Source organism: Myotis daubentonii, chromosome 10, assembly GCF_963259705.1.
Source record: "Myotis daubentonii chromosome 10, mMyoDau2.1, whole genome shotgun sequence".
NCBI classification, from domain to species: domain Eukaryota; kingdom Metazoa; phylum Chordata; class Mammalia; order Chiroptera; family Vespertilionidae; genus Myotis; species Myotis daubentonii.
The window spans coordinates 25,587,316-25,601,782 of NC_081849.1; the positions used below are offsets into that span (position 1 = coordinate 25,587,316).

Consider the following 14,467-nt stretch of genomic DNA (forward strand, 5'->3'; position numbering starts at 1 on the left):
AGAAGGGGTGCGGGCCCGTAGCTTGGCCGGAGAGCTCTCTGGAAAAAGAGAAGAGGCTGGGAACTGACATTCTTAAGGGCGGTCTCTATGCCACCAATCTACCTGCAGGGAAACTGAGGATCAGCAAGGCTAGCCATCCAGAGAGACGGTGTGGACGGGCACTGGGGAGGGAGTGATGCCAGGCGGGGCTGCAGGCTCAGCGTCCCTCACAGCACAGGCTTGGGGTTGGAGGAGCCGTGATGGGCGCTGTGCAGTGGGCTTTCTGACGCTCCATTCCAGTCTGTCCCCTTTGCCACATACAGGCGACCCTTAACAACAGCCTGGAATCTAGGCTTTGTATCTTATTCTCTGCCATCCACTGCAGGGCGTGGAAGAAGTCACACCCCTCTTCCCTGCCCAGAACATCAGCTGATTGCTACTTAGTGGAGATGCCAGGGGGAGCAGTTTAGGGGGAGCAGTTTAGGAGGAGCTAACGGGCTGCTCATCTCCAAGCTGGCCACTTAGAAAACAACACCTTCACTGCCCCTCATCCACCCCACTGTCCCCTCCCTCTCCTCTCTCTTTCTCCCAGTTGGCACCTACGGTACCCCAGGAACCGTGCTGGCAACGGGGGATGCGGTGTGAACAAGACACATCCTCTGCCCTCAAGAACCTGCATTCCGGTGGGTTCCTGGGGAAGTCAGACACGCCAGCAAGCACGTGCTCTGAGAAGTGTCCACGCTAGAACGGAAGGATGGGCGGGCCCACCGTGGGACTCAGGGAGGCGTGATCAGGGCCACCCAGAGGGACGTGTCTGGAAGTCTCCACGGAGGGGATGGCCCTTGATGGTTTGAGCTGTGAAGGTGCACAGGTGTTCCTTCGCCGGATGCGGCCTGGGAGAAGGTGTGGGGAAGTGCTGCAGGAGGGGCCTCAGCCAACCAAAGGCAAAGAGGAGAAAAACGGTGCCTGGTGGTCTGGTCACTGTCAGCCACTCTCTGTTGCTAGAAGGGTCTCATGGTCTCGGGAGAACCCTGCCCACCTGCCCCCGGGCTGTCCTCTGCTGGCTCTCGGATTCTGTGCCGCCATCTGCCACTGAGACGCAGGTCAGGGAGCAGGGGGCACCAAGCGAGGGATTGTGACTTCCCTCCCTCTACCCCACCTCTTCACCTCCTGCCACTTCCCTGATGTTTTACGGTTGTTTTGGTTGCTCTTCTCACCGTTGGTAATGGTTAGAACGTTCCTATGTGTTTGGCTTGCCTCTTAGAACTTAAACTCTTTGAATAACATTATTTCAATGCAGCGGGTACAACGTTTCTATAGATGTTGTATCTCCCAGCAGGCAGTACATACATACAACAAATGCTACGGACACAGCCAGGCCTCACATTCGAAACTGCCAGTCCATCAACAAGAATTTAAATTCCTACAAAGTACATTGCAGGGTGCAGGCAGGCAGCATTGAGTCTGACAGTGTTAAGTGGCACCCATTTCATCCTGGGGAATTCAGGTAGGACATATAGGGACAGCACAAAAAGTCATGACAGGGGTGGAAGTCGGGGGTCACAGGGGAGACCATGACAGCTGGGCTCAGAGCCCAGGTGAAGGCCTCCCGGCTGCCCAGCCAACACAGTCTCCTGTCCACATCTTTCTGTTTCCTGAAGTGCCACTGGAGGAGGACTCTGGGAGTCCATGTGTGCTGCTTGGCTGTTTCTCCCCAACACTCCCTCTCCTAAGCCAGTTGTGCTGACAGGCAAGTCAGACCAGGAAGCCAGGGCCCCACACGGAGTCTCCTGCCTAATGAAATATTAGCATATTATTAACATTAGCCGTGGCACTCATCTCTGGTTGATTGCAGTCACTCAGGCTAAATGAGCAGGAGGTTTATCTAAGAGAGAAGGTAGGGAATGTGGAGGGAGGCGGTGGGGAGAGTTGCCACTTTGTCCAGGAGTAAAGAATCAATCTCTTTTCAATCAGGGACAATTAACTCTAAGTCAATACGCAGAGCTCATAATTCCCAGGCTAACTGCTGCTTGCCTGGGTAGCAATGAGGAGGGTCAGGGCGTGGCGTTTGGTGAAGGACCCCGAACCTGGGACCGCACCCACCGCCCAGCTTTTCTCTGTGGGGACTGAGTTCTCTGGGAACCCAGCACCCAGGTCCTCGGAAGAGCTGGCTGGAAGGGGGGAACTGCCCCACCCAGGACATTGTGACATCCTGTGGTGGCTGACCCAGCAGGAAGTATGGGCTGAAACACAGTTCAGGTCTATTTCAGAAGACCTACTAATGTGCTGCAAGGGCATGTAGGGATGTTTTGAAGACACCAGCTCTCCCAGCCAGACCACGATGCCTGGACAGAGCATTTCCTGAGTTCTGAAGACGGCTGGCATTCACACAGTGACACGTGGGGACACTGGCCGAGAGGAGCAAATCTGGTGGGTGGGGACGGGTCCCTCAGAACAGCTCTGCCTACGATGGCTAAATACCTCCTCACCTAGAGGCAGGCAGGTTGGTTCATGGCCAGGCTCTGGCTGGTTGTCAGGGTCCCTGGCCGAGCCCTGTGCCACCGGAGACCAGACCAAGCGGGACTTTCAGCCTCTGCCCTATGTTGCTGCACTGCATGGGGAATCCACTCTCAGGGTCTCATTTCAGAAAGGCTGGGTGAAGCCTGTGATGGGCGATCTCTCACCGAGAATCCGTGTGGCCCAACCCTGCCTGATTCCTGTTCCCGTGGAGACTACACTATTCCTCAGGAATGGAAGTCAGGAGGCTAAGTGACATTTAGTACCACGGGCTGACTTCTGCCCTCCTCTGTGTTTTGGTTTGGGGCTCCGGGCAGAATGTCAGGGTGCCTGGCTGCGCCCTAGCGCCACGCCAGCCCAAGCAGGTGGCAGGTGCTGGCCAGCAGGCTCGTGCTGCTTTGGGAGAATGTTGTTCTGGAGAAGAACAACCTGGGACAGGAACCACTTAAAAGCTACAGGGAGGCACATCTGAACCCATAAGCCCGCTTTTTTTGCCTGTGGTGCGTAGAACTCTCAAGTAGAGACCATCATGGCCCTGTACCTTCATTAATATTTATCGAGTCCCTGCTCTGTGCAAGGCCCCAGACCCGGCGCTGAGTCCTGATGTCTGACCTTGCCGTCTCAACCTGGAACACGAACCGCTCACAAACCGAGGGGAAGATTGGTGCACGTTGAAGGAGAGAGAGACTAGAGAGGAGACACCCGAAGTGACAATTAGAGTCCTGATGTCTCAGGGCAGACAAAGTGGTGATGGGAAGGTCTCTGCCCCACAGGGAGTTTGGAAAAGGAGTTTGTGGGAAAGGCAGCCCACCGCTTCCTGAAGAGAACAGAAATACCCTTCAAAGCTTGCCGAAGAATCACTGCTGGGTACCGCCCTCTGCAACCCAGGTCCAAACAGCTGCCTACCTGTCTCTTACCTGCCTCTCAGCCCCCGGAGGGCAGGGGCCCTGGCTGATGGTCCCTGTACCCTCGGTGCCCAGCATAAATCCAGGCACACAGGAGGCGCCTGGTTGTGAGAGCCACCTGGCTGCGATATTTGGCAGGTTACATTTTGCTCACTTAGTTGGTTAAATAAATGTTTTTTAATTGACTGACTGCTAGGAAAGAAGGATGATTTGACTAGTCAGAAGTGAGCACAAAAACAGTAGGAGGGGTGGGGAGGCCCAGAGAGAGCCTGCACCGAGTCCCTGCTGGTGAAGGTGGCCGGCGACCACCATGGCCTGTGGCCGCCACCTTAGGCTCAGCCGCCCCCATCCCCACCTCCCCCCCCACCCCCCGGACTTGTCCTCTGCCCTCCCTTCGCTCACCAGTTGCTTTTCCAGGTGTGGCGGACGTGCGGGTCGTGGATGCCATGCTTATCCGCCTGCTCATCCAGGAAGTCGAACATGTACTTGATGGCCAAGGGCAGGGCGGAGCCGCGGTGCGCGGTGCTGAAGATGGTCTCAAAGAGGTCATCCACGAACTTCTGCAGCGTGCCCTGGGGAGGTGGCACGGGCTCACACAGGGCTCCCCCGGGAGCTCTCAGGGTGGCTTCTCGGCCTGCCCCCCGGGAGGCGGGGAGGACAGGGCAGAGCCGGGCCAGCTTGGGCGGAACGGGGGAAGCACATGCATTAAAGCTCCCCCACCCCCTTCCTCTGTCTCTAACCGCTTTCCATTTCCGCTGCACGTGGGGAATACGGACGCCACTGATGACTGGGCCTAACGAAGCCTTCCTCTGCCAAAACGCGCTTTGGTTGAACACCATTTGGCGTTGCTATTTGAGCACTTTTTGCAAATGCTAACGAGCAACTCCCGGGTCAGAGCAGACAAACACAATCTGCTGGTTTGGTTTGGGCATTACTCACTCCGGCGAACGATCAGCTACCCATTCAGCTCTGCACAGAGCAGGGCCCAGGCCAGCCTCCGGGCGAAAGACTAACGGCCGGCACAGACTGTCCCCAGAACCAGGCTCAGAACCGGTGCCTGGAAAGTCACTGATGGGCCCCACGTCCCATCACTACAGACTGTACGCCACCCAAAGAAGCGTCATTCTTTCAGAAGGGTGGCGGAAGAATGTGAATAGACGTGGCATGTGTGTGAGAACCGCACAGGGAAGGAAACATAACTTCGGGCGGCACGCCAACACTGATGTGTGGGTGGGGTTTGCCCGGAGCCCCGGGTGAGAAGGATTCTGAGGTTCTGTGCTGGGAAGGCGTGCTGTGCTGCCAGTGCCTGCCATGAGTAGAGGGGTCCTGGTGCAAATGCTGGGTCTTTCACAGCTCGGGCAGCTCAGGGGGCAGGCAGGGAAGGGGTGAAGACCCTTACTGTACTCACACATGCCCCGCCCCGTCTGAAGTCTAATACCTTAGTGGCCAGTAGTCGGGTGAGATAGATCTCGGACACCATCTTGCTCCCCCGGTCCCCCTCCTTCTGGTCCCCGTGCTCGTGGTTCTTCACCAGGTGCCACATCTTGACTCCACTCTCCAGGTCAGGGGTGATCATGGGCGTGCGTGAGCGGAGGCTGTCGGGACTGCCCGTGTACCGGATCATGTTCTCTGCCAACGCGATGGGCCACGCGTGTGAGGCCACTCAGCCTTCCTCACTCACAGCGCACCCGCCGCAGCCGAGGCCAACTACTACCCCGTCCTTCCTGCGGGTTTCTGCCTGTCCCCCTGCCTCGGCTTGGCCCATTCCCTGGAACTGGGGGCCTTTCCCGGCACCCCCGGGAAACCTGTGGCTACTTCACCCACTCCGCTCCGTTCCTCCTGCACTTGCATCTCGCCAGCCTGGAATTGTTCAACTTGTAAAAATATAAGCTTGTCCTCTTTTCCACTTCCCTGGTAAGAGTTCGCAAGTCATGTCTCAGGGTGCGTTCAGAGTGGCCAATTAAGTACCAGCGTAAGAGCAGGTAGCCTGTCTCCCTTAATGACTGGACCAGCCACGGAGCTGTCTCGCCAGCTGCTCACCTGCACGCTCCCCTCTGGCCTGGGCCACTTCTTCCCCCTTATTTGCTGAAATGCAAGTGTTGTGCAGAAGAGACGATGAAGGGCCTACTGTGTGTGGCACTATTCTATGTTCTATTGATTTTCCAGAATGATCCTGCCATTTTGGTAGTTTTTTCAAACCCCATTTTGCTGGTAAGAAAACCAGGTCGTGTGGTGGTCAGGCAGCTGGCCCCCAGGCACTCAGAAGGTGGCGGGACAGGGTGGCACCTGGGCTTCCAGGCCACATCCAGTGCTCCCCCCATCCCCCCACCTCAGAACCATAAACCTGGGCCTGTACCTTCCCTTAAACGCTTCATAACAGCGTGACCTTTACACAGTGTGCTGCCATGCCTCCGAGTTATAATTTGCTAATCTGCATAATAGGAGGAAATAATAATTATTTAATCCACTGGATTGTTATGAACTTGACGCACGATAATGAGTATCACACAGTGAAAGCGTCTTTCTGACTAAGATGCTGGCAAAGGTGAGAGTTCCTTCCTGCTCTAGGGGGTGAGTTCTGCTCCTGCACCCGAACCAGGAGCTCCTTCCCAGCCCGCTCTCCTCTCCTGTGGCAGCCTGCCTGACTCCCCCCAGCTCCTTCCCCCCTGCCTGACTCCCCCCAGCTACTTCCCCCCTGCCTGACTCCCCCCAGCTCCTTCCCCCCTGCCTGACTCCCCCCAGCTCCTTCCCCCCCGCCTGACTCCCCCCAGCTCCTTCCCCCCTGCCTGACTCCCCCCAGCTCCTTCCCCCCTGCCTGACTCCCCCCAGCTCCTTCCCCCCTGCCTGACTCCCCCCAGCTCCTTCCCCCCTGCCTGACTCCCCCCAGCTCCTTCCCCCCTGCCTGACTCCCCCCAGCTCCTTCCCCCCTGACTGACTCCCCCCAGCTCCTTGCCTACCTCACCAATCTGACTCCGCCCAGATCCTTGTCCCGGGGGTCCATGCCTTCCAGCAGCACTGCCAACATGACAACAGCTGCTCAGGGCACCGGACTCACCGTATTTGCTCGCCGAGGTCCTGGAGACAGTGGAGTTGTTCACTGCATTGTAGGCTGTCACCTGCTTGGACACTAGAGCCACCACAGAACCATCGGGCACCTGTGGGGAAGAGGCTCCTGAGGGCTGGGCACAGCTCTGCCTCCCCGGGGGATGGGGACACACCAGGATGAACTCAGGCTGCGCCAGAGAACTAGAGGACTTGGGAGGCTGTTGGCTTTCCTTTGATCAAAACAAGACAGATCTGGACACTGAACAGTGTTCTGTGTGGTGACTCACTCTTGGGGGGTCACTGGCAAGAGCTTCTCACTAGCACCCCCTCTCCCCTACAACACCCAGGCTTGCGGAGGGGTCCCACGTGGGGACTAGGAGATGTTTCTCTCAGGATCGCCCAGGCCCTGAGGGAAGCAGCCCATCAGTGCCTGTCCCCAAGGAGGTCAGGGTTTCCTGCTGGGGACCTCAGTTCTCCGGGGTCACTGGAAAACATGAGGTGCTGGGAGGAGGAATTAGGACTGGATGTCTAGCCTTGGGGACCTGCTATTCAAGGACTGAGAGGGCAGGAAACAGGGCCCTGCTGGCCAGCCCCTCCTCCCTTCCACAGTCCCCACACCTGGTAATGGGCCAGCGTGTTTAGTCTCTTCCAGTCGTTCTCGATTTTGGTGGTGATGTCTTCGTCCTGCAGGATCATCCGCACCCCGCTTCCTTGTCGCCACTCTGCGGAGGGAGCAGCGGCAGCTCAGAGCAGCCCTCGGGTCCCTCCCCTGGGGATCCAGAGGACCCTGTGTAGGCACCCACACAGCCTTATCGAGGGGCACCCTGAACAACAAATGCTGGCAGACACTCCCTGAGGACGGGGTGCAGACGCTCTCGGTGCAGAGGGGCCGAGTCCCAGTTCTGATTTTCATCCCTAAAACTATGTGACAGAACCAGGGATGCTGTCACCTGTCCTCCCTGCCCACCTGTTCTCTGGGAATGGCCACATCTGCAGGGAGCAGATGTTTAGTAAACCTTGGCTGAGTGAACGAGGCAGGTGGAAGCAGGTAAGAAAGCACGAAGCCAATGCAATGGCACTGTCATGCCACACGCTCGTTGGCTTGGAGCTACAGAGACCTGGGTTGCAGGTGCGGCACTGTTCACCCTGTTCCTGCGCCAGGGGTGTGTCCTGCCCTTGAAAGCTCGAAGGCGGGTCACCGTGGGCAGGGAGACTGGATGAATCAGAGCGGAGAGGCCAGCGGAGCCTGTTCTCATGCCAGAAACAGCCGCATCCCCAGAGCTGATGTGGATAACAGCATCTCGGGGATCTACCCAACACCTAATTAGTTGATGTTATAGGCACAGACTTACACCCCCACATTCTCCTCATGGGCCCCGACACCTACAACACATGGGCTGGCTGATGGATCCCACGTGGGCAACCAGGAGGCTGTTTCTCATCAACCACATCCCATCGCACACGTGGCACCCATCTCCTGGGGATGGAGACCGGAGACATGCCAGACACACAGGCTCTGGCGCATGTGCACGCACACAGCCACCCGCCCATGCATACACGCTCACACGCACACACCAGAAAGGAAAACAAGGAAAACAGCCTTTTAAAATCACTGCAACATGTGTTCCAGCCAGGAAGCCAGGAGTCTGGTTTCCAGGCAGCCACACTGCCCTCCACGCCTCCCAGATGCTGACACTTGGGAGCCGTGCGAGCCTGGGATTCACAGAGGGCAGTGAGGGCTGGAACGAGTTACCCAGTCCTCGCCTGACCCCGCCATGGATTTTCCTCTGGCCCACAGAGACACATTTCGGATCCCCTCCCTCCATTCCGCTCTGGTCAAGGCTGAGCTGTGGGCCCATGACCAGCCACATTGGTGGCACGGAGGGCGCCATTCCTTCCTGCCTTGTTCACCTGGTGTGGGCAGTGCTACAGATGGAAAAACAGGCCCAGAGAGGGGCTGCCTGCCCTCAGACAGAGCAGAGATGCTCCTGGCATCAAAGCCCCAGCCTCCTGCTCCTGGGCTCACCCGCTGCCTGGTGTAGCGCCTCAGGTGGTGTCCAACTGTCCCAGGAATGAGCACATAAGGACGCCACCTGTGTTCACCGGAGCGGGGCCCTCCTGGGCCTCCAGAGACCGCCCATCACTTAGTGCTGCTGCTGATCAGCTGGAACTGATCCTGGCGATTAGGGCCTCGGGGCAGGTAGGGGGCGAGCAACAGGAGAAATGCCCCAGGGAGGCACCTGGTCACCAGTGTTTTGCTTGCTGCTGTGCTGTTTTATTTGTGCGGGTTTTAAATTGCACGTGGCTCTGTGTGGATGTATGCATGCAGGTATTTTTGAGTGGCTGGGACAAAAGAAGAGGAATATTTCCCAGCTGGCTGGGCCGCTGACAGGCGGTTCACTCAGATCCTGGTGAAGCCCAGGACGACGACATGGTGTGCATTGTCCCAGTCACACAGTGGGGCCTGACAGACAAAGCCTCCTGGGTGTCCCTGCCAGCCTGGGGAGTGGTGCCAGGGCCATTAAGTCAGGGCTGCACGGGGTGGGGGACAGCACGGCAGATTGGGGCACAGAAGTCAGTGTTCTGCGTTTCTTGCATGGGGTCGTGAGGCAAAGCCGGGGATGAGGCTGAATGCTAAGCCCGCTGGCTGGGCCCAAGGGAGAAGGGGTCTCCTCCACTGATGGGCTGTGGGCCTTGCCGAGACCAAATGGGGCGGGACCAGCCGGAGCCAGCGTCTGGTTTAGCAGCTGCACTGGCACCCCTTCCGATGGAGCCGGGTACCTCAGTGCAATCTGGACAAGCCGCACAGCCTGAGGGACTAGCAGGGACAGCGGATTCTGGAGCCCCGGGTGGACTCCCCTGTTGCATAACCGCCCTGAGCTGAGCAGTGCACAGCGTCGGAGTGAGCCGCCTGTGTGGCTGTACCCGGCCGCCCTGGCTCTGGGTTGTGTCCACTATTATGTAAGCAAATGAAAGTCAGGCCGCCTCTCTGCCCCAAACTGAAAAGTAGGGCAGAGCGTGGCCATGTGCACCCCGAGCAGTTAAGGAGTGATGGCCTGTCCTTGGAACACAGAAATGATGCTGCTAGAGGCCACCCAGCAGGGCTGGCCCAGCACCTGGGGCAGAGCAAGTCCTGGATGCGTGTTTCTTAAAGGAATAGTGCCTGCGTGGGTGAACGGATGAGGGGGAAGAGTGTGTGAGTGTGTGATGGGGCCCTTTCCCAGGTAGGAAAAGAGGACCATGGCAGGCAGACAGTGAGCTAAGTCAGAGGTGAACAGAGAGCTACTCTGTTAGCAACCAGGGACCCAGGATGGTCTGAAGTCCTCAGAGTCACAAGAAGGCATGCCCATTCCAGAAATAAATTCTTCTAAATTATTGCCACTCATTCTTCTAATTGTGTGACTGGAGGTTAAAGAAACAGGTTGGGAAGACAGACCCGGGTCATCATCCCCAGCCGCTGCTCACTCTGCCAAGCAGTTGAGTTCCCTCCCAAGGACCCCGAGAGGGTTCCTCCTCTGGGTGGGGCACTGGACCAGGTCCTCGGGATACAAAGATAGATAAGCAGAGGCCCCAGACTCCGGCAGACGTGGCACAGCTCGGGCACTGCAGCATGGCACTGTGACTCCCACCATCACGAGTGTGGGGGGAGGGAGAGCTATAGCTGGCTGGAACCCTGGGCTGTGGCTGCGCCATGATGCTGGCAGGTAGCTGCGTCCACTCAGCTCCATACTCAGAGCTCTAGGAACCCAGGGGCACCACTGGCAGTGTAGCTTGGACACAGAACTTCCTTTTCAGCAAAGCCAAGTTGCGCTGGTGGGTGGACACAAGCTTTGCCCACTGGCTGAGGTTTGTGGGCAATGTTGTGTGGAGAACAATGAATCAAGACTCAGGTGATTGGAGGAAGAGCAGGGTCTGCAGGATCAGGGGTGGGGAGGTGGCCAGAGCTGAGTGCTGAAGGCTCAATAGCCTTTGCCTCACTTAGCATGGGGACAGCGGTTCAGATCCAAAGGTGCCATTTATGGGACACGTCTAGGGATCCGTGCATGTGGAGGCAGTGGAAGGAAGAGGCTGGCGAGGCACACACAAGAGAGGAAATGAGTTAGGAATGATCTGGCATACCATGCTAGGGTGCCTGGGATTGAACTGAGGGCCACAGAGACAGGGTGAAGGAGAAGAGGTGGGGAGCCTCGCCTAAGACAGCTGCCTTAGGGCCTGGGCTAAGGCAGTGGGGCGGGGAAGGAGTTGCAGGGGGTGTCCAGGAGATAGACCAGAGAGAATGCTTGGAGATTCGACAGGGAAGAGGAGCTGGGGCTCCATGGTGTGTCCCGGGTTTGTGAAAGGTGTCTAGGGAAAGAGAGGGGGCTGGTTCATCTGCAAGCCAACCCTGGAAGGAGACGCTGAACTGAGCACATCACTGGCCCAGCTCCGGGAGGGTCCCCCACCCACCAGCAGATGCTACCCCGAGAAGCAAACCCTCCCGGAGGTGCACACATGAACTCACTAGCTCCGACCCTCATGCCCTGTGCTTGCTGGCAGGAGCATGGTGGGTGTGTGTGCGCATACACACACACACACACACACAGATATAGGCACACACACATGGACACACAAGCACATACTTTCGTGCATGCACCTCATTTTACCCAGGCTGGGGACCCAGAAAGCTTTGCAGCAACCCTTCCTCCCCGTCCCCCCACCCCCACGCCCCCATCCCCCCAGCCAGTCCTGGTCCAGCCTTCCTACCACCATCCATCCTCAGACCCATCACAGGGAACTTTAGGAGGGCAGGCCTAGGAGGGCAAGGCAGGAGGGAGATGCCTACAGGCTGGTTAGAATTGGCGGAGTCAACCCTCATGATCCAGAGGGAGGAACTCCATAGCCAGATGCCTGTGTTCCACCCAGGCCACCCTCCTCACCTGGGGGCCACGAGAGCAGGTTCTCACCGGGAGCACCCGCCACCCTGCACAGAGCCCGCTCTCCCTCCAAAAGCAGGGTCCTGAGCAGAAATCTGGAGGAGACACGATCTCCTGCTGCACACCTGCTGGCAGGTGAGTCCAGGGAGCACGGCCAGAGCCTGAGACCCTCAACGCCTGGCCCTGGCCGCGCGGAAGCACAGGGGTGTGCATCACGGGAGAGCTGAGAGGGCCGTGACCTCAAACAAGGTCTGCAAACCTGCCCTGGGAGCGGAGGCTGTCCCATCTAAATAGGCTTTGTTAAAAAAAGTTTATTGTCTGAGCCAGTTCTAAAACATAAAATAATTGAACGATGACACGGGGTGCTTAAAAGAAGAAATTCCTAAATAGAACTGTGCCGTCAGCAGTTTGGGCTCCAGGTCTTTGCAAACTGAAAAGCGCCCGCACTGGCTAGGGTTGCTACGTGGTAAGTCCGGAGCTCAAGGAAGAAGGTTGTGCTACACCACTGGATTTAAGAGAGATGAGTTAGAGCTTAATGGATATTCTTGAATGTAGAACACAGAGGTCCGGTGTCACTTGGGCAGTGTGCTGGGTAAAAGAAGAATTTAAAAGGCAGGTGGTGGGCGGAGGAAGGAGGGAAGGTGACCCTGGTATTCACATGCATGGCACTAGGAGAAAATTGCTAGCCCCGACCTCCCTGGCAACTCCTGCCCTGCAGCCTGGTGCCCTGCTCCAGGCTCCAAACACAAAGGACAGACACTCACAATCCAATTTGTTACACTTCCACCTTGCAGGGAGAGAGGGAGGTGAACTAAAAAAGAAAAAAAAATCCCATTATCTTTATCTGTGCTTCCCATCAGGTGCAGCGGAAAATGCAAACTGGGGAGACAGCTGCTGTGAACTCTTTATATTTCACTCAGAAGATAGTGTATCTTTTTATTGCATACAGGAATTACTTATTTGAAAAAATATATCCTTTCAGCAGGACTTGAATGGCAAGACAGAGGGGGTGGCGGAGTCCCGGGGGCTATTGATAGAGCATTTGCATTAAACCTCAGGAATCTCTAGAGGTTAAGGCCCACGGAGGAGAAGGCGTGGGCTGGCATGAGTGTTCCCTCCACCTCCTTGGCCTGTGACCAGGGCCCAGGCACTGTGCCTCTCTGAGCTGCAGATTCTCCTCCTTCAAAATGGAAGCGAATGGTAACAATTATTTCCTCCAGGGAGGAGACAAAAGATTTCCAAGACTCAGAAAGAGGGCTGTCCTGCCTTCTGCTACATTGGTACCCCCATGCCGGACACAGAGGGTGCCCCAGGTAGCCTTTTATGATGCTATATGCTGGTTGAAGAGTTTAGCAGTGCAAAGGGGTACCTGTACCCGATCCCTGTGGGTGGGAAGGGACATACACCTGGTGAGAACAGCCTCAGGATAACGGAGGGGGCACCCTCGGCACTGTGCTTTGAGACCTCCCAGAGACCCATCTGTCCAGGACAGCCCCCATGCCCTGCCCTGTGATATCTTTCCTCCCCCCAATTCCAGCAGACTGAAGTGAAGGTGGGCCCCCGTATCCTTCACTCTGGCTCCCGTGATGGTTAATTTCAGTGTCAGCTCGGCTGGGCCGTGGCACCCAGCTGTGCGGTTAAACATTATTCTGGATTTCCTGTGAGGAAAATCATCATTTTTGAGATGGGATTAACATTTGGATTGGTGGACTCTGAGTAAAGTAATTGTCCTCCATAATGTGAGTGGACTCATTCAATTAGGCGAAGGCCGCAGGAGAACAAGAGATTGGCCTCCCCCCGAGCAAGAGGGAGCTCGGCCTTGAACTGCAACGCTGGCTCCTCCCAGGGTCTCCAGCCAGCTGGCCCACCTCGCAGATTCTGGACTTGCCAGCCTCCCTGCTGTAGACTGGATGTCTGTGACCCCAGAGTCCCATGTTGACATCCTAACCCCCAATGTAGTGATAGAGGGAGAGGGGCCTGTGGGAGGGGATTAGGTCATGAGGGTAAAGCTCTCATCAGTGGGACCTCAGAGGATCCCTTGCCCCTTCAGCCTTGTGAGGACCAGGGAGAAGGTGCCAACTTCCTGACCAGGCACCAAATCTGCCAGCTGCTGCTTATAAGCCACCCAGTCTGTGGGGTGTCATAGCAGCCCGAATGGACTCAGACTCCATAACCATGTGAGCCAATTCCTTAAAATCTATCTATCTATCTATCTATCTATCTATCTATCTATCTATCATCATCTATCTCTTTATCTATCTACCTATCTATACATTCCAATGCACGTCCTATCTATACACCTCTGTTTCTCTGGAGAATCCCAAGATAATTCCCCATCTGGGTTCCCAGTACCTGGGAAAGTTTGCTGAATGGGTGGGGGGAGGAGTGGGAGACCTCCAGTCTAAGGATCAAAGAATAAAAGCGTCAGGACTGAGGGGCTAGGCCAGGCCGGGAGCCACAGAGATGGGGGAGGGCAGGGGGAGGGTGTTAGGACTGGAGTTACTTGGGACAATTATCTGAGTAATTTAAAATGCCCTTGCTTCCTTCTGAGCTGGCCTGGGACAGGTGCTCTTGCCTTGCAGGGGGCTGATCTCAGGAGGGGAAGGCAGTCTTTGCCCAATGCCCTCAGCTATGGGAGGAGGAGGTCTGGGGAGAATGCAGATGGGGGACGCTTGGCTGCCTTGCCTCTGCCCAGCCCATGTGGCTGAGCCAGTCCCCTCCCTGCCTGCCTGCTATGCATTCCTTTGGCATAGATTACTTTTTTACAACAATCACACCTTACATTTGTAAATTGCTTTTAGCTTTCAAAGCACTTTCACCTACAGAATGGAAACCACTCTCCTTGCCTGCTCTCCCCCTGGGGGTCTGGAGGCTGAGTCTTTGTGCAGAAGAAGGATCTGGGTCTCTGAGGGGCCCAGCTTTCGTTATTACATGATGTGGCTGTGGCAGAAAGAGGGCCAGAGAGAGGGGGCAGCTCCAAATGCAGGATTTAACAGAAGAAAGGACTTTTTCTCAGAGGAGCACCCATCATGCGGCCGTGGCTAGCTTTCAGCATGACCATGACCTCCTTTCCAGGGGGGCTCTTCTTTGGCCCCCTCCCTTCATCTG

General features: G+C 56.6%; 1 protein-coding gene across 1 annotated transcript in view; it reads right to left on the reverse strand.

Annotated features, from left to right (window-relative positions):
- PLXNA4 (plexin A4) overlaps positions 1-14,467 on the reverse strand; it is a 416,580-nt gene that overhangs the window by 16,217 nt on the left and 385,896 nt on the right. The window contains exons 26-29 of the mRNA XM_059711811.1: positions 7,065-7,168; positions 6,457-6,556; positions 4,840-5,030; positions 3,804-3,973 (exon numbers count right to left, since the gene is read on the reverse strand). Coding sequence (XP_059567794.1) covers positions 3,804-3,973; positions 4,840-5,030; positions 6,457-6,556; positions 7,065-7,168 — 565 coding nt within the window. The remainder of the gene's footprint in view (positions 1-3,803; positions 3,974-4,839; positions 5,031-6,456; positions 6,557-7,064; positions 7,169-14,467) is intronic.